Below are 21014 nucleotides of genomic sequence, written 5' to 3' on the forward strand. Positions count from 1 at the left end.
GAAGCCCAGAGATAAAAGGCCTGGAACTGGATTGAAATTCAAACATGGAAAGCATGAGAGGGCCGGAAAAGAGATAGCCCAGCAATCAAATCCTTTCTTTGTCAGAATCCAAGGCTGCATGAGGGGAAAATGATCATATTCAATGTCCTGTGGGACTGATAAGTCAAGGAGGAGGAGGGGTTGAGGATGGTTTGTAGGGGGGATGAACTTGATAGCTGACCATTGGATGTTTTACTGAGGAATGACAGCCCTGGTTAAGCAGCTGTAGCCGGCTGAGGTGTGTGGCTGAGACTCCTGCATGAGTTTTGGATTTGTGAAACAGCTGTGGTAAAGAATTGGGAGCGATCATGACAGCCAAATGGTGAAAGGGCAGGTGAGGTTGCAAAGAGCTGCTGCGCCCTTTCTACTTCTTTATTTACCCAATTACATAAAGACCATCTGCTTTCTCTATCTAATGTCCTGTCCAATTTCAGAAACGGGCCAGAGAGGTGATCCATTCAGAAGATTGGAATGGATTTTGGTGTATCGGGCATTTGGTGATGCTTTTCGTGGACCAGGTCAGTGTCATCAAGTCAAGTATAAACATCTGTTTGACAAACTTAAATGTCTTGCATTCTGATTTACAAAAGAAAAGTAACAGAAATAGTTTTGTGAAGAAGGAAAAACGAGAGCTTGAGAGATGAGATCTGGCCAATCACTGCATATCGGCGTATGTTTTAAGCATACTAAAACCCTGCCTTACAGACTCTATTCACAGGGTGGAAAAGAAAATGTTCAACTTCCTGGCTGAAAACTGAACTGACAAGCAGCTACCAACAGACATGCCCACAAACAGGGGATTCTGAGAGTTCCCTAGATTAATTGTTACTCTTGGAAAGGCTTTTTGGAAAATCTGCAAAGCACCTAAAGAATACTGAAGCCTTTTCTCACATTCAGGGTGATGAGTTTAACACTTCCAGCTTGTTTGGAACTAACACAAGAATTAAGTAGAGAGACAAAGTAAACCGATCTACCTACACATGATCAGCTTTGCAAAGCGAAGACACTGAGCCTCACAACAGCGCTTTCTTGGGTCTTACATCATGGACTTGTGTTTACTGCCTTGTCTGCTTTAAAGTTCAATACGTTTCAACTTTGACCTCATTTGTCAGTGGCCCATCAATGTGCACACAATGAGTTGACACCTGTCTGTCACCTAAGATAACGGGACCAGTGATGGACGATGCCCCGAATCTTTGTTCATAGTTGGGTTCTTACTTATCTTATTCTCCAAAGGACAATGATTTCCAGTGCATTGTTTTGTGGAAATACAGTCTTTGCTTGGCTTGTTGTTTAAATTTCCCGGCACTCATTGCTGACGTAAACCTCTGTGCTCCACCTCCACAGAGGGCCTGACAGCAAATCCAAGGAAAGAGACATCCCAGTACTACTCACACTACGTGACTGAGGGGTGATTTCTGGGAAGAGCAAAAAATAAACGCCACAGCAATGAGCCGCTGAGCAACAAAAATGTAGGTTTCAAGACAAACCTGCTTCACCGCTACCACCTCCAGTTATTGACTCTATACATCCACACAAAGCACACTCTTTGATCTCAACCAAATGTCAGGACATTTTGAACGCTCTGTCTCTCTGTTACTGCTTCAAAGTGCAGCCAAGCACAGGCAGAGTGGGTGGAAATGGCTTCCATACTCACAAACAGAGGCATTTGATTTAATAAAAGTGCTGGGCCTGTATTTCTTAATTTATTCTGAATCTCTCAGAGGAATTACACTGTAGGAAGTTTGATTTCATGATTTTATTAGGTTGCATGTAGTGTAATCTTTATTATCATACAATATTAACTTGAAACATTCCTTTCCATTTGTTTTAAGAGGTGAGGTAATGAAAGGAGAGGACAAGGCAGATAAAACCTGCCTGGAGCTGATAAAAACAGGACCACTCTGCTACACACACACACACACACACACACACACACACACACACACACACACACACACACACACACACACACACACTTTTTAGGAACAGGTGCTTTCCATCCGTCTTGGGCTCCATTAAAGTGCCAAATAATTAAGAACACACATGATGGCCTGACACAATACTGTAGAAACTGGAAGTGTATGATGTCATTTACACACACACACACACACACACACACACACACACACACACACACACACACACACACACACACACACACACACACACACACTGAGAGAAACCCAGCAACATGCTCTCATCTCACTTCTTTTGTTCCCAGACTCTGGAACCTGAGAGGTGTTTATGAAAGGAGAGAAAGGGAGAGATCGCCATGATGAAAGAAAAGAGAGAAAGTGTTGTTTGTCCCTATAATGCTGCTCTGTTGCTGCGAGGTCACAGCCAGAGCTTCCAAGACCCCCTGTCTAAAAGCTTTCTCCTCCTCCTCCCTCTCTTCGTCCAAGGAGAGTATCCCATGTCCCATCTCTCCATCCATCCATCACTGCACAACAACAGACTGCTTCACTAACACCACATTCCCCTGCACTCATTTTTACCTCTCAAATGGACTCTCTCGTCGAATCGTGTTAATCCCTCTCTCCCTCGTTCCAATTGTGCATGTTCTGCTGTCTTTTCGTAACCACTCAACTTGCAGGCTCGGATGCATGGACATACCTGACTGGCTTTAGATTCATTTCACAATCCCATACGTTGAACTGATGGGGGATTACTTGAATTGTAGTCTATATGGACGAGGTTTCATTTACGGGATTGCTCCGGTGTCGCCGGAAATTCCGCCGGATGTTCCTCTTTTTCCACTAGATGTCCCGTCCCCTTCCTCTTTCTTTGTGTTGGCGTTCTAAATTCCGGTGGATTTATGAGGACTATGGTTAACTGCTCCTCAGATCTCTGCAGGGTTAATCCAGACAGCTAGCTAGACTATCTGTCCAATCTGAGTTTGCTGTTGCTCGACTAAAACCACTTTTGAACGTACACGTTCCACCAAAACAAGTTCCTTCCCGACGTTATTTTGTAGAGGTGCCGTTGCTCCGTGCGGAGCTTAGCACCACCAAAGACGATTGTGATTGGTTTAAAGAAATGCCATAAACCAGAGCACATTTTTCTCCCACCCGAGAATGCTAGGTAGGTAGAGCTGGTAATGTGAGACTACTTGAATGGTTAATATTAATAAATAAGTGGTTACACCAAAAGTCTCCATTACAAAGCAAGATTAGCTATATTTGGCCCTCAGCTCACTTAAAGTCATCATTCCTACAGGACCACAACATGGACACAAGTACTGAGTTTCCAACAAAGTGACAACTAGAGCAATATAGCAATAGTGCTGGGCAATATATCGATATTATATCGATATCGTAATACAGGACTTGATATCGTCTTAGATTTTGGATACCGTGATATGGTAATTTGAAACAAGTGTTGTCTTTTCCTGGTTTTAAAGGCTGCATTACAGTAAAGTGATGCCCTTTTCTGAACTTACCAGACTGTTCTAGCTGTACTGTCATTTGTCTTTAACCACTTAGTCATTATATTCACATTACTGCTGATTATTTATCTAAAATCTCATTGTGTAAATGTTTTATGAAAGCACCAATAGTGGTGATATGTGATATTGATATTGAGGTATTTGGTCAAAAATATCGTGATTTTTGATTTTCTCCATATAGCCCTAATAGCAACATTTGTATAGATCACAAGAATCATTTATCACTAGCATGTGTCCACTCTGGTGTAGAACAGGGTCTCTAACTAACACAGGGATTATAGTTAACCACACATATAACACAAGACAACCATTGCTGCATATGACCATAATTGCACTCATTTCGACAAGATTTGTGACAATGTTTGGTTCAGTGCACACTAATATCACTGCAGCTCAGGATAACATATTAATTTGAATGCTTTTGACAACACATCCCCATAACTCAAGTCAAGATTGTGCTACAGCCAATAGCCAAGCATATCCTGTATGGCTGGTTATTCCCTGCAGACTGACACACAGCCGGCTGCAGAGGGACGAGTGCAGAGCTCACCCTGAGTATTAGCCTCTCCAAACTGCCCTGTGCACTGCTCCTTCTCATACTCACAGGGAACATAGGGATAATCAGTGCTGAAAAGTGGTCTCAAATCTGTGCATATACATTTAGCTATTCCAGAAGCATTACTCATGTATCTGCATTAGCAGTGCATAAGATCTGATGAAATTTTAATGATCGCTTTGGGGAAATGGGGTCATCGCTGGAATCTGTTGACTGGAAATATGAGAATAAGAAGTATGAGGAATTTAAAATAACAGGATACATTATGGAAATGAATTACAGTAGAACACAGAAAGAACAACATGGTGAGCAATGTCATTTAAAGGGGCACACCAAAGATTTAGTGTTGCACTTGTATACAGTTAGGGGACTCACAAGAGACAGTTTGAAAGAGAAAATCAAGGCTGATGATGATGATGCTCAAGATGATATATCCTGACCTTTAGACCTTCGTATGGGTAAAGCTCCAAAATAGCTGGATCCTACACTTCTCATGATACAACTCTTTGTGTATTTCTCTTCTTTAGACCCTCCCTGCCTGGTATACGCCTGGTATATATGGTCTTTTCAACCTAATGTGCTTAGTTAGTAAGGCAGGCTGGCTGTTATATATTTGTAGTCTCTCCAACTCCTCTGCTCACATTGTTGGATCTATACAATACACAATTGTTTTCAATCATTTTCATTAGAGCATTGGAAGTCCCCTCCCACTTTCCAAATGTGTTATCTCAGAAATGTTACTGTCCGTTTATAAAGAGGGGCAGTATTTCCCCCCATAACTAGTTAGTTGACTTTGACATGTAAAATTGGTGTAAGGCCCCTTCGTGTATTGATCCTGCAGCCATCATGCTCTCACTGCTATTTGTTGAATATTACACAGTAATATCTAAAGTATATATTTGTCTTTAACAACTGTGCAACCTAAGGCTATGTGGGTTGCATTCAAGTACATTTGTTTTCTGAAAAAGTGACGGCTTAATGTCTGTGTATCTCTCTTAATGTCTGTGTATCTCTCTCGTCATCTAGGTACAGTAACTAGCAGGCTAGATAGCGACCAGCTGTCTTTGTACATTAAGTCCCCCACTCATCTGTAGATGGATACTACAGTCAGAATGCCATTCCAAGAAAAGAAATGCGATCTTTCACTCATGTTTTCAGTTTGGTTTGTTTGCCTGTCAGCAGGTTTACAGAAACACTACAGGTCTGATTTCCATGAAACCTGGTAGAAGCATGTAACACGGGCCGAGGAAGTACCCATATCATTTTGGAGCGTATCCAAATCACTTCGCAGATACACAAAGTATTTTCACTTCCGTTGTGAGACAGTCCATGGGCTTGGCGGAGGACTACACTCTCTAAGTGCTTATCTATGTATTCTATTCAATTCATCAGTCCATTAATCCATTATTCTATCTATCTATTCACTTATTTCCTCATTTCTTTTACCATACTGACCTAATCAGACAACGAATCAGCAGAAATGAGGCTCTGTCTCTGGTGGACTGGTGTCATCACCATAATCTTGATCTGAACATCTCTAAGACTAAGGAGCTGGTAGTGGACTTTCGGAGGAACAGAAAGGCTCTAATACCACCGACCCTAAACAGAGTGGAGGTGGAAAGAGTTGACAGCTTTAAGTTCTTAGGCACAACAATCTCCTCCACTGTGAAATGGGGTGACAAAATTTTACGCACTGCCTCAAGGATCACTAACTGTGAACTCACCCCAATTTCAGAAATGTATTTAATCCGCATTCAGTGGAAGGGACTGATAATCCTCCAAGATCAACGGATCCTCAACACTGCAACAACCTCACGGATAAAATGCACTTTATAACTTTTGGAATTTTTGTTTATTATAAATGTATCTGCATCTGTATTTATTTATTTTTTTGTTAACATTAATGAAACAGGGCATGTGGCCTTGGCGAAGGTCTGCACTCTCTGAGAGCCTTCTAGTTTAAGAAGTGTTTAAGGGACAGGTGGAGGTTGATCATATACTCCATGCACACAGCTACGGCAGAGTGTTTCTTCTACATGTAATCAGTGCTGTAATGTTACCTCCAGGACTTTTCCAGTGATGTACTTCTTGCAGCTCTCACACTGGATGCCGAACATGGCGTGGTAGTCCATCTCACAGTAGGGGATTCCATCCCTAGCAGAACAGAACAACACAGGACAGGGCAGCAGGTCAGCGACAGCAAAGAGCAGCAGGTACACTTCACAGAGCCTCAGAATCCACGCTGACAGCACCCTGTCTGCGCTAACAGCACCCTGTCTGAGCCCACAGCACCCTGTCTGCGCTAACAGCACCCTGTCTGAGCCCACAGCACCCTATCTGAGCCCACAGCACCCTGTCTGAGTGGACAGCACCCTGTCTGCGCTAACAGCACCCTGTCTGAGCCCACAGCACCCTGTCTGCGCTAACAGCACCCTGTCTGAGCCCACAGCACCCTATCTGAGCCCACAGCACCCCACGTCAGCAGTGCTGTAGTCAAGTCGACCTTTCTCGAGTCCAAGACAAGTCCAAGACCAGGACTAGTCAAGACCGAGACAGAAAAAAAAAAATCCTTTTCAAGACCACTTCCTTACCTATGATGTGAGGGACAGTATATCTTCAATATTAAGAGGACCATTTTGTATTATTACTGGTAATGATCACAAAGCAGGTGCAGAGTAACAACACTGGAGGATCAAATTAGGCCATTTTATTTACTTTAAGTAGAGCAATCTCACATAAAGCTGAAGTGCAACTTCACATTTTAGATGTTGAGTCTTTTTATTCTGGTGGAAGAAGAACATTCTGGACTGCCAATGGAAAATGGAATAAATAGTAGCCACACAGGTGTCACTAAAACAATTAATATCTTCCCATTTTTAAACTACTTACTTGTCCTGAAGAATCCAGAGTACAAAGTGCTCCCTGACATTGTGTCTATGGCCAATATGAAAGGTATATAACGCAGCCAGGCAACTTTATTATAGTATAGTATTAACTTTACTGGATATAGGTCACGCAAACAGGAAGTGGGATGTTGCGATCACAGTATATGGTGAGCATCTTAGCCACTAGGCCACCGGGGGCCACTGTGGATTTTGTTTAGGTGTATCACAAATAAAAAAGACATAATTTCAATTGAAATTTCTGGAGAAAGCTAGAGAAATGAGAAAATATAATCCATACATCCACAGGTTTAGATCAGTGCAGTATTTGTTTATTAAATGCCAAGTCTTAATGACCTCCAAGACTCTTGGTCTGACCCAAAACTTGTTAAAAGGACATTACACAGATCAGCGTGTGGTTACATTAGATCTCAACTCTGGCACCTCCAACGAGCCTCTATCTGGTAAGCAGCAGTCTTTATATATCGGGCACTATTAAGTCAACTGACAATCACAGTAACAGTCATAGTCAATGGAAATGCAGACAAAGATGGAATTTATTGACCAAATAAAAAGATAACTAGTGATAGGAAGTATATTGACATCCAACACTAACCATGCCATAACATAGCAGTAATATTATTGATGAAGTAGTGTAGTTATAGCACAGGATCAAATTACAGCACTTAAAATCGACTCACTTTTGTCTCTTGCAATTTAGAAATCTAGTTCTAAACCTGCATACTTCTACTCACATAATTGTATTTTCTTTTGCATCTCTATTATCCTAATTTATTTATCATGTTTTTCCAATTCTGAATGTTTTATTGCCTTTCTATATTTTTTTTATGATTGTACTTTCTGTGTTGTTGTTCTGTATTTCTCTTTGTAATGTGATTCGGTGACATTGAAAATGAGGGTCACCCTCAATGATCTCTCGAGGAAAAATAAATGATGAATGAATTAATAAAGCAGCCATACTGACTTACTTGCTGATGTACTCGGCATTGAGCACCTTGTTGCAGACTTTACATTTGAAGCAGCCCAGGTGCCAGTGCTTGTCCAGCGCTACAAGAGACTGTTCATTCTTAAACTCCTTCCCACAGCCGCAGCAGTCTGCACACAGACGACAAGTTAGTTCAGATGGAATGAGAACTGGCACTATAGTGGACTTCCTCTGCGTAGAAGAGTTCTCTCTACAGTACCTTTTTCTTTCATTAAACAAAAGGATGAAATGAACATTGGACATTTTGGTGGAATTCCTTAACACAATTTAAGAGAGCGCCAATTTAAGTGATGGAACAGAACATTAACATGATTGTTTCTTAGGAGAGACAGTCACAGAAAGACAGACACAAACAAAGTACTGACTGTGGACAGCCTGTATGGGTGCAGGGCTGTTGGCAGGGAGAGGCTGGGTACATTTTTGGCAGATACACTCCTTCCCATTAAATGTCACCCGGTCGCCGGCCGGGAAAGGTTGTCTGCAAACAGAAAACAGATCAGCACATCAGAAGAGGGCTTTGACTGATACAGATTGTGCCTCTGAAACAACATTTAGACAAGATTTATGTATTTTATTTGTATTTCATTTTAATTGATTAGTTGTGAATTTATTAGTTTGTGTTTTAATTTATTGTTATTTTGAATCAGACACTTTTAGAAATATTGAGTTTCTGAGAATAAGCCTTAAATTACCCATCGTGTGTAAGTTGTTAACTTCAGTTTTGTGTGGAAGAGCATGAATGGGCTGCACAGAGCCCTGCCCTCAACCCCATCCAGCACGCCTGGGATTATTATCAGTGTTAGACCTCACTATATGGCTAAATAGGAGCAAATATCTGCAGCCAAGTTCCAACATCTGGAGGAAAGGCTTTTCAGAAGAGTGGAGTGTGTTCAGGGTTTCTCCCTAGAAAAGTTTTAAGGTTGATATTGTATATTAGTAAACACCAAATCCCCTAGAAACTAAAGAAACACTGTCACATTCATAAAATGTTAAATCAATCTTAAATAAATTTGGCACAGAGCAGGACCATGCTTCATTCCAGATCCATATTCTATTTTTTTGTTATAATTCTATCATTTCTTGAAACTGAGCTAAGTTAGATGGATTGTTTTTGTGATATCTCAGTGTATCCGTGTTGATGAATATGTGACCTGACCCCTTATGATGGGTCCTTATGGAGCTGCATGCAGACGGACTGTGAGAGTGAAAAACAGAGCTGGATGACTCTGTTTTTCATGAATGATGAATTATTAATGATCAATAGCCTGACCATCACACACACACACACACACACACACACACACACACACACACACACACATACACACACACACACACACACACACACACACACACACACACACACACACAGTATTTGCCCTATTTCTATATTCCGCAGAATAAGCCTGTGTGTTTTGCCACCACAAAAGCAATACTTGTTAGAAGAGGAGCCCATGAGTTTGATGATCACATTGCAAACCTCAAATGCCACACTGGAACATTCTGATTCAGGTTCAGGTTGGGGGTCACAGAGGGATGATAGCAAACTTTGAGGGCCAGCTACAGCAAAACTGAATGGAACATCACAAATCCGAGAAAGTAATGTTTTCCAGCTTGGTCCAAAGATGTGCTGTACCAAACTTTGTGATGATTGCTCAAAATGTGTAGGAGAAGTAATGAAAAAACAAATAAACTGGTGGAAAATTGATCTTTACATAAATGGGCATGGTTTATATGGATAGATCTTGACCCCCAGAATCCAGAATTTTTTTTTTTTTTGAGACTTATGGTTCAAAAGTTACAGGCCGAAACGTCAAGTTCATTAACTGCACCAAATTCGACACAAAGCAAGTCATTGAGAACCCAGCAGTACACACACACACACACACACACACACACACACACACACACACACACACACACACACACACACACACACACCTATACCTACAGTATACATGACTGTGAATTATAGTTTTATGTACTTGTAAATGATGAAGTGTGTAGAAAACACACAACTGGTGCAGTATGTTCCTCTGAGAAAATGTTCTGTATTTCAGTTTTGAACATTTAGTCATGGGGGAGGAGCGAGCAGGGGTCAGCCAACCAGCTGATGATGATACAGAAGTTTTGCGTTACAATAAAACTATTTCAATTCTGAAACAGAATCTGTCTCTAGGGTACGTCACATATAATGTGGCATTTTAATGTGTTCAAGACCTTGTATTGCTGTAATGGTTTAAGACATGCAGACCTGTAAGGACCTAAAGAAACTCTGGACACTGTGGAAAAAAGTGCTCTGACCAACAAAAAGTACCATAAGTGGTTTAGGGTTAGAATTATAATACTTGAATAAAAATATTTTTCTACACCTCAGTTCCGGTGTTTTTTAATGTAAATTTGGATGAAAGCTAAACAGGTTGAAGTAGAGAGGGGATGTTTAATGCTTTAAAGAGAAGTTGTTTCTTTTTTCCACTGCTAGCGAGTCACTGTGTGAAGTGGGCGTGGTTATCAGATTGTCAAACACAGCCCTTGCAATTCCAATGTCGGATATGGCTTTCAAAAGCTCTTCGACGAAAAACTGAAGAAGCAGCTAAATGATACGTGAAGTACATATGGTTTTGGACCCTGCTTCCCACATCCGTGTTTCTTACTTGCAGGAGGCGCAGACGAAGCAGCGGGGGTGGTAGGTCTTCCCCAGGGCCGACACCACCTCCCCCTCTATGAAGTCCTGGCAGCTGAAGCAGCGAGTCCCGTACAGCCGCTGGTAGTCCAGAGTACAGATGTATTCACCCTGCCGCACGAAGAAACCTCCCTGGGCCAGTTCAGTTCCACATACTGCCATAAGGGAGGGAGGGAGGGAGGGGTATAGGAAGGAGAGAGGAAAAGGGAAGGGTGCACGGAAGAAGGAAAGAAGAAGAGTGAGACAGGTTAGACAATATTGATAACTGAACACATTTTCTTTTGAGGCAGTTAAAGGTAAGGAAGGTAAGCAGGTAAAGATGAAAAGTTTCTTATTTCTGTCTTGGTGTTTGATACTTTGTTTTAACTCTGTGTTCTGAGTGACAGCGTGTGTTATCTCAGTGAGGATTGTTCTGCGTGTTTGGCTGCACTGAGCCTGTTTAGAGATGTATGTGTGAAAAGTTGTGTTGTTTAGAATGTGTTTTGCAGGTGATGTCAACTGTTTAGCTCAGGTGACTGTTGGTAATGCAGACTGTAGTTAGAGTTTTGCACATGTGGCTCCAGTTGTGCCAGTTGTGTCGTTTAGTAATCGAAAAAAACTAATTGAATTTTTTTAGATATAGTTAATGAAGAAACAATTTAGTCAAAGATTGCTCTTGACTATTTTTACCCCCCAATACATACAATTATGATGGTGATGGGTTTTATATAAAGGAAATGGCACCATTTTTAATTTATCTTCTTTGAACTTTGGTGTTTTTTCAAGGTGACAATCTGAATCACTCACAAGGGCCCGTTCCCTGCCACACACACTGTTGGAGGGCCCATACTGCCTTCACCCCTGAGCCAAGGCAGCGCAGTGGGAGTGGGAGGATGAGCCCTTCTCAAGAAAGTTGCAAGACAGGAGGCTGAGCAATCGGCCCGTTCCCAAAGGCACGTTTTGAACGGGCACTGCACTAGTAAAATGTTAAAAGGCAAATCCAGAAAGAAACTTTTTATGTACATTAATTTGAAAAGTAAGGAGTGGCAGAGCGGGGTGGTGGTTCCCCTGTTCAAAAAGGGGGACCAGAGGGTGTGTGCCAATTACAGGGGTATCACACTTTACCCGGTAAAGTCTACTCCAAGGTGCTGGAAAGGAGGGTTCGGCCAATAGTCGAATCTCAGGTTGAAGAGGAACAATGCGGATTCCGTCCTGGTCGTGGAACAACGGACCAGATCTTTACTCTCGCAAGGATCCTGGAGTTCTCAGCAGTAAGTCGGACTCGTTTCAGGCGAGAGTTGGCCTCCGCCAGGGCTGCAGCTTTGTCACCAATCCTGTTTGTAGTATTTATGGACAGGATATCGAGCGTAGTCGGGGTGGAGAGGGGTTGCAGTTCGGTGGGCTGGGGATCTCATCGCTGCTTTTTGCAGATGATGTGGTCCTGATGGCATCATCGGCCTGTGACCTTCAGCACTCACTGGATCGGTTCGCAGCCGAGTGTGAAGCGGCTGGGATGAGGATCAGCACCTCTAAATCGGAGGCCATGGTTCTCAGCAGGAAACCGATGGAGTGCCTTCTCCAGGTAGGGAATGAGTCCTTACCCCAAGTGAAGGAGTTCAAGTACCTTGGGGTCTTGTGTGCGAGTGAGGGGACAATGGAGCGGGAGATTGGTCTGAGAATCGGCACAGCGGGTGCGGTATTACATTCAATTTATCGCACCGTTGTGACGAAAAGAGAGCTGAGCCAGAAGGCAAAGCTCTCAATCTACCGGTCAGTTTTTGTTCCTACCCTCACCTATGGTCATGAAGGCTGGGTCATGACCGAAAGAACGAGATCCAGGGTACAAGCGGCCGAAATGGGTTTCCTCAGGAGGGTAGCTGGCGTCTCCCTTAGAGATAGGGTGAGAAGCTCAGTTATCCGTGAGGAGCTCGGAGTAGAGCCGCTGTTCCTTCGCGTCGAAAGGAGCCAGTTGAGGTGGTTCGGGCATCTGGTAAGGATGCCCCCTGGGCGCCTCCCTAGGGAGGTGTTCCAGGCACGTCCAGCTGGGAGGAGGCCTCGGGGGAGACCCAGGACTAGGTGGAGGGATGATATCTCTAACCTGGCCTGGGAATGCCTCGGGATCCCCCAGTCGGAGCTGGTTAATGTGGCTCGGGAAAGGGAAGTTTGGGGTCCCCTGCTGGAGCTGCTCCCCCCATGACCCGATACCGGATAAGCGGACGAAGATCGATGGATGGATGGATGGTGTGTGTGTGTGTGTGTCCTCTCATGAACACCCAATGATAACACACAGTAACCATGGCAAACGCATGACATCACAAAGCAGCCACACCCTCAGGGGAAATCTAGCTCTATTTTTCCATTTCCAAAAACATAACCACTCCTTTCTTTTCCCTTCATTCTTTCTTTCTGGAAAAACGATAGCAGACAGCAGAGATGTTTGCATTAGTTGGTGTGGCTCGCGCACGCACGTGCGCACACACACACACACACACACACACACACACACACACACACACACACACACACACACACAAAGGGCCACTCCTTGGAATAATAAGGCAGCCTGTTTTTTACACTTCTATAGTCTTAGTTATGTCAGAGAACAACACAAGAAAAATGTATAAGAAAGACAGACATATTTGCAGATTCTAAGAATTATAGATGTTAGATTAAAAAGTAATCTATCAACTAGAATCATTTAAAAAGAAAACATTTTCATATGATAATTTAAATGAATAAAACTGAATTACATCTGCCTTTTTACTTTGAAGGAAGCCCAAATCCTACAGTTGGGATAGATTGTGGGATTTTCTAGCTTTCCATTTTCTCTCGTGGTAGAGGCACTTTCTTGCTTTGACACACACCTGCTAAATACGTGTGATGTGACATCAACCGTGTGGCTACAGGGACAAATTCAAAAGTGAGTGACAACATCCACTGACATACAGTATACTGATGTACAAGCAAGATTTGTGATGTTATTCTTCTGTCTTCCCACACACTAAACTAAAACTTCAACATTTTCCCACTAGTTGTGCAACATTCCAATTCTCCCACACTTTTATCCCCTTGTAAAAACTTAAACCGACATGTTACACAACCTTTGTCCAGTATTTGCATCATTTCACTTTTATTATTAAGCCCTCAAAGGGGTTACGGCACTCTAATAAAACAACCACAACAATACGAGCAGGAATGTTTTTCTCAGGAAGTGGACAACATAGTTTCCAGCGGCTGCTACCGGCTCACTTCCATCCGGTTCACATGTCTGGCAACCTGTCTAGAATGAGATAATGCTCTGGGCTGATGGAGAGAACACCAGCACAGTGGAAAGCTGGATGGATGAGATACAAAAAGGAGACATTTTCCATTGTCTGATATAACATAAAAAAAGGAAAGGTTAAATTCAGGAAGCACTCTGTACAACACAAGGAACAATTTGAGTGTAGTTCTTTTGAGAACCTTTCTAGGTCAAATACCCACAGAGAAGCAGACTGGACTAGAATGATACCAGGATAAGCTTTTTAGGTTTAAACAGGTGTGTAATTAAACTGGCCTATATAGCAGAGCCATAGCCTGAAGACTTGGATTTGAGTCAAACTCAAACAAATGGACTTTAGAATTTACTTGGATTTCTGTGAGACTTGATTTACTTTAGAAATAAAAGCCGCATCAAGCTTTGACTCGGTAGAACCCCACAACAATGAAGAATAAATACTGTATGACGATGACAGACTGAATTGAAACATGTTTCGAAAGACTTCAGACTCACTCCGACAGACTTGATACTGGATTTGGACTTTCACTTGAGACTTGAGACTTGTCATGACGGACTTGGGGCTTGACTTAGACTTGGCTCAGACAAGTTGAGACTTGACTTGAGACTTGCTCTGACAGACCTGAGACCTTAGACTTGACCTGCGTTCCTCTCAGATTATCTGAAACTAATCTAGACTTGTTACTTAGACTTGTTTTGAATGACTTCAGTTGTCTTCAGACTTGCTCTGATAGAATAGAGACTTTACTTGAGACTTACTTGAAAGACGTGATAATAGATTTCTGATTGTCTTGAATGACTTGAGACTTACTTTGACTATTGTATATCAATGAAATTTCATTTTGTGGGATCTCTCCGGTGCCGCCGGAAATTCCGCCAGATGTCCCTAATTTTCGGCCGGACGTCCATCACCTTCCTCTTTCTTTGTGTTGGCGTTCTAACCTCTGGTGGATTTGTGAGGACTATGGTTAACTGCTCCTCAGATCTCTGCAGGGTAAATCCAGACAGCTAGCTAGACTATCTGTCCAATCGGAGTTTTCTGTTGCACAACTAAAACAATTTTTGAACGTTCACATGATCCACCAGAACAAGTTCCTTCCTGAGGCTATTTAGCAGAGGCACCGTTGCTCTGTCCGGCGCTTAGCACCGCCCAAGACGATTGTGATTGGTTTAAAGAAATGCCAATAAACCACAGCATGTTTTTCTCCTAGGAATCTAGGAATGCTGTGTGGACTAGCCAGACCCTCCTCCGCAGCGCTGTGGAGGAAGGTTTGGCAATGCAAGACTATACTTTGACAGACTTTAGACTTGACTTGTCTAAAAGGACTTGAAACTTGACTTGGACTTGCCCCTAAAGAATTAAAAACAGCTCTGCTACATAGGAATAGAGATTTAGGGCTAGAAGAGATGGAGACAGAAATCCACACTCAGTGTGCAGCTGCCTGCCAGCTCATCTTCTAACCCTGGTTTATTCATACCTGCACTGCCAATTGGCACATAGACTCCTCTTTTTACTCCATTATACCTTCAGCAGCTGAGCCCATACGAGCTAAGGTCGGTGCACATTCATCATGTATAGAGCCAGGAGCACCAGAAAGCATTACATCCTTATAAAGGTGACAGCTAACCCAACTATTTTATATTAGTGTTTTCATCTGCAGGACAGCAGCATGGTGCATATTCTGCACAGGAAGACAAAGTTACTGGCAAACCAGCCTCTAATTCAGATCAAAAACTCTTTCTGAGTGCATTACATAAGTGAGAGGAAGACAAAAGATGCTCTTTCAGTTTGGTCCCTCATCGCTAATGGAAACCTTCAAAGCTGTCTTCCTCTCATCCCTTTCTCATTCCTCCCATCCGTCATTCCCTAATCCCTCATACACGTGGAACATGTTCTAAAGCAGGCAGAGGTTGAAGAAGTGAAACAGAGCCGGATGTGGAAGTCAGTAAATCAGGGTTAATCCAGGGAGGACTGATGTTCACTTTCAAGTTTGCAGCAACAGACGGAAACCAAAGAAAATCATACATTCTTTACTAATAATCAATTTTTTCTTAACTCATAGTAATGTATCCTAGCTTCTACTTGCTAAGAAATCATTAGTGTTCTCCAATTTCAGTTCTGACTGACTGTACTGTACTGATACTGTAATATCTTTTCAATTCCAATGGCCACAAAGGCATCAAACTAGCTTGGGGCCGATGAGTACATTTATGAGTGTGCCATACATTTATTACTCTCCGAGGGAAATACAAACTTCACAGAACTCAAATGTAAACACTTATAAAGGGACAGTGGTACACAATCAACGCTATGTGGCCTAAGGGAAAATGTATCAATGTTTGTGGGCTACAGTATACAGAACTATTGCATGCTCCAGTCAATAGCAAAAACATACTGATAGATGCCATCTCAGACCTTCATTAAAGGAACTGGCATTGAGTTTGTTAAAAGATATAATATCTGGGAACCGTCATCGATATAAACCTGAAGTTTGATGCCAATTGTGATGCAGTCTGTAAGAAGGGACAGCAACGTGTGTACTTCCTCAGGAAGTTAAACTACTTTTTTTTAGTTTAAGATAATTTTTTGGGCATTTTAGGCCTTTAATTCGACAGGACAGATGAAGACATGAAAGGGGAGAGAGAAGGGGAATGACATGCAGCAAAGGGCCACAGGTCGGAGTGGAATCCGCAGCGGCTGCGTCGAGGATTAAATCTCTATATGTGTGCGCCTGCTCTACCAACTGAGCTAACCTGGCCACAGGAAGTAAACTACTTTAAATGTAGATAGGAACATTATTTGAACTTTTTGGAATATGTTCTTACTTTAACCACCACTCTGAGTTCATACTACTCCCCTCAGGCCATAGCTTTAGAGTACCCCGGTTCAAGAGCAATAGAAGTAAAAACTAATTTGTTCCATTTGTAATAACTCAGCTTAATTTGCACGTGTTTGCAATTGTGTTGTATATGTAACCCATTCCCTCTGCGCGTCTGCCGCCTGGAGATACCCCTCGGCATTGTTGCGGTACTCTACGTTTTGTTAGATGTTTGGGGTGAAGTGCGGAGAGAAGGGGCACGGGACGCTGGGTTGAAGATTGTGGCTTAGACCATCAGGTTTTATTGTCACAGAGAAGGCTGGTTTCATCATTTCTTAACGGAGTACATGCAGTTTTAAACAAGCATGGCGACCTACACAGACCGAGTGTAAACTACGGTGTCTTTCAGTCCGTTCAATTGCTGAACTTCATCTGTTATAGGAATGGCAACAGTGCTGCCTAGTGGACTACTCAAGGCTACTACCTTACATATATATTTCGTACAGGAAACATTTTTGTACTTCATGTCTTTGCATTGTTGTTTTTCTTTTTTTTTTTTACCATTTTGGATAATAAAAGTGACTTTCTACAAAGATAAGATCCTCAGAGGAAAAGTGAACACTTTTACAATTCCACAAAGAAATGGTAGAATTACAGAAACAGTATCTGTATTAGCCACACAATACAAAAGTATTAAAGTAAAGTCTGCCTTGAACCCCACTAAAGATTAATTTGAATGCTATGTCCAAGCAGCGATTTCATCAGTTTGAAACCATTTCATCTCCACGACAACCAAGGGTTTGTGTGCTCAGCTGGCACTCGGGCCGTCGGTGGAGGAGGTCATGATGTGGCTAATTAGCCGTTTTGTCCTGAGACTCGGCTCAGGATAACAGAACGTGTCGGCTACACGTCTGCAGAGTGATATAACTTCCACGGATTCCAACAGGGTCTGACCTTTTAACTCTGGGAGTGGTGCTAGGGAGTACTGTGTGTAACTGAATAAATCGGTGTGTGTTTGGGTGGGGCTCTTTGAGGGCAGCATACCTAATGGGTTCCTGTACAACCCAGTAGTATAGAGATCTAACTTCAGAACCAGGAAAATCTTAAAAAAAAGAAAGCATTACAGCTCTACTCTAATTCTACAGAAATTACAAGCAATTACAGGAGTATTAGGGCTTCTCAGGTGACCATTGTTAAGTAGATATAAAGGTAACACTACAGTGGGAACTTGATCACAACATTTTCTAAGGCTGAAAGGCAGATTACTTCACAGGAAACCGATGACTTCCATCTCTGAAGGCTTATCATTTGCACTATGAAGCCACTTACATAATGTGAACGCACTTGGAAGAATTCAATGTGCTGTTTAATCTGCTTCCTCCACACCAGAGGATCTCAGAATCTTCTTTTTAATTCAGCATGGAGAATTGGCGGGGGAGTTACATGCTTGGATGGATGGATGGATGTGCAACAAATGTGCCCTGGTGTGATTTGTAAATAAAATATGGTGTGTCTCTTTTACTCGTGTACAAACAAGGTCTAAGGAGGAAAAGAAAAAAGGGTTCAGTGGTTTGGACATAATGCAAGTAATCTAGATGAAACTAGAGCTGGGTAACACACCTAAATACTCATGTTAGGAACCTAAATGTGTGTCTGACAAGCAACAAGTTTAGTGAAAGCTAGCATTGAATGGCTGGTTTGTTTTTTGATTAGATTAATTTCTGATTTAAAGCTGCATTAAAGGACAATTCCGGCGCAAAATAAACCTAGGGCTTAATAACATATGTGTACCGAGTTGATCATTCTCTGGGACATGTTTTCATGCTAGCTAACGCTAGCTTTCGGGGCATTTGGTAAATCGCTATTTTATACCACTAACAAGGCTCAAAATAGCACCACACTTCAACGGTAGCATAATGAGGGTTCCTACATGTAAAGCGAAGCATTGAGAACTTTGTAAGTGTACAGACAGTTTATTAAAAAGATATATTATAAAGACAGTAGCGTACATGTTTACATGCGGGCGCCATCTTGGAATGAGCAGTCGAACAACGAACGCCGTGCAACCAGTAACCAGTGTTGGGGAGTAACGGAATACATGTACCGGCGTTACGTATTCAGAATACAAATTATGAATAACTGTATTCCGTTACAGTTAAAATTTAAATAGTTGGTATTTAGAATATAGTTACATTGTTGAAATCAATGGATTACATGACGATACTTTCACGGGTTTATTCACTCTCGCAACTCCATGCATTTCCCAGAAGTCCCAATATGAAAACAAAAAAATGAGCTATTTGCGTGATCACTGATAGAGGTAAAGATGGAGCAGGAACCGGCACAACAGAGCCAGGGCAGGAATGGTTTCCATCTTGGAAATTCAAACAGCATTTCACATTAAAGAAAGAGACGAGAGAACGAAATATAACTGTGGACTGCAGTGAAACTTCTGCTTGCCAGCAACCAACTTCCTTTCAGCGTCCAAATGACTCCACCTCCAACCTGAAGAAGCATCTTAAAGTAAGTTGTTTTTAGCCAAGGGTAGTCGTCTGCTGTAGTTTTACTGGTCACCTTGCTATTTTATAGTTGACGTGCGACTTTACATTCTCCTACATGCTGATTTACTAGCCCCAGAGCCATTGAAAGACTAGCCCCGTTGACATGTTAGCTAACGTTAGCTAAAATTAGCTCATGGTAGCTTAGACTGCGGTTAGATTTTTGTAGTATGCAGTTCGGGACTACAAATACAAAAATCTATCTGCTTGTTTAGGTACACATTAGGTAGGTACACACTGTTTAGTAAGCTGTATGTGATGGCCGCATTCCTACTTATAAAATGCAATTCAATGTGGAAGTAATCCAAGTATTCAGAATACATTACTCAGATTGAGTAATGTAACGGAATACGTTACAAATTACATTTTTGGGCATGTATTCTGTACTCCGTAACGGAATACGTTTTGAAAGTATCCTTCCCAACACTGCCAGTAACCAGTAACATAGCTCAAACACAGCGTTCGTGGTTCAACTGCTCATGTTGTTCATGACTGTTTTTCAAGATGGTGCCCGCATGTAAACATGACCCTCATTATGCTACCGTTGAAGTGTGGTGCTATTTTGAGCCATGTTAGTGGTATAAAATAGCGATTTACCAAATGCCCCAAAAGCTAGCATTAGCAGCTAATAACCGGTTTACGCTAGCTTGTTGCAAGCTAGAGACACATTCGATTAGCACATATAAACATATCCCAGAGAACAATGGACTAGGTACACATATGTTATTAACCCCTAGGTTCATTTTGCGCCGGAATTGTCCTTTAATAGCAACAATTAATCAAATGGCTATGTGTAATGTGAAAAGAGTAATTTCTGGTGTCAAATGATTTCTCCCTATGTGTCTACTAGATGTGTAAACGGGCAACAGTTTGCTGACACTGCAGCTATATCAACTGTCACGATGGTGGGTTTCTGTTGTAGTTTTTTTCCTGTTTTGTTGTGTTTATTTGTTCTGATTCATTTTTGTTTCACATCTCATGTTTTATGTCTTCTGTGTTTTTACTTGTGTGTTTGTTTCATGGTAAGTTTCCTGTTTATTTTGTAGTCTCTCTGTTCTCCCATGTTAAGTCTTGTTTTACTTCCTGTCTTCTGCTGTGTGATTACCTTTCCCCGCCCTTGTGTGTTGCACTTGTCTCCCTTGTCTTTTTGTATTTAAGTTCACTTGTACCTCACCTCTGTGCGTGATCGTCTGTTCCGTTGTGTCAGCTTTTGAGCGTTTCCAGTATTCCTTGTGTTGCTGTTTTTCTGATTCCCTGTGTTTTTGAACCTTTGTCTGTTTTTGGACTTCCCCTTGCCTGTCGTTTTGGAAACTGTTGCCTGTGAGTTTTGTTTGTGCTTCAAATAAAACTTTTGGAATTCCACTTACCAGAGTCGTGCATTGTGGGTCCACTGCCTCTGTGAGCATGATATCAACTTAATGTCAGATCTGTGATGTTTGGCTTCTGCCCTCAATTGACTACAAAAAAGAGATTAAAGCTTTAAATAAAAAAGAAATACAGTTTTAGTCCATTCTATTTATGATTTGTGTAAGACTGCTTGCATTGAGACACTGAACATTTGAGAACTTTTGCTATTTTTGGTAAATTTAGAAAAGGGTTCTGTAGAAATTGTTTGGAAGTTTAGATCACTCAAGTAAAAGTATAAAACATTTTATTTAAGTATTAAATAAATATAAAAAACCCAGCCCTGTCTGACACACAGATATGCCTTTTTTTCTATTAAGTGTGTGTAGATTGATCCGTCTAGCCCTCTACCAGAGCTTGTGA

General features: G+C 41.9%; 1 protein-coding gene across 1 annotated transcript in view; it reads right to left on the minus strand.

Moving 5' to 3' along the window:
• Window positions 1-21014, minus strand: part of ablim2 (actin binding LIM protein family, member 2) — a 98666-nt gene that overhangs the window by 49922 nt on the left and 27730 nt on the right. The window contains exons 3-6 of the mRNA XM_078276154.1: window positions 10586-10769; window positions 8297-8409; window positions 7915-8041; window positions 6104-6197 (exon numbers count right to left, since the gene is read on the minus strand). Coding sequence (XP_078132280.1) covers window positions 6104-6197; window positions 7915-8041; window positions 8297-8409; window positions 10586-10769 — 518 coding nt within the window. The remainder of the gene's footprint in view (window positions 1-6103; window positions 6198-7914; window positions 8042-8296; window positions 8410-10585; window positions 10770-21014) is intronic.

This window comes from Sander vitreus, chromosome 19 (assembly GCF_031162955.1).
Source record: "Sander vitreus isolate 19-12246 chromosome 19, sanVit1, whole genome shotgun sequence".
NCBI classification, from domain to species: domain Eukaryota; kingdom Metazoa; phylum Chordata; class Actinopteri; order Perciformes; family Percidae; genus Sander; species Sander vitreus.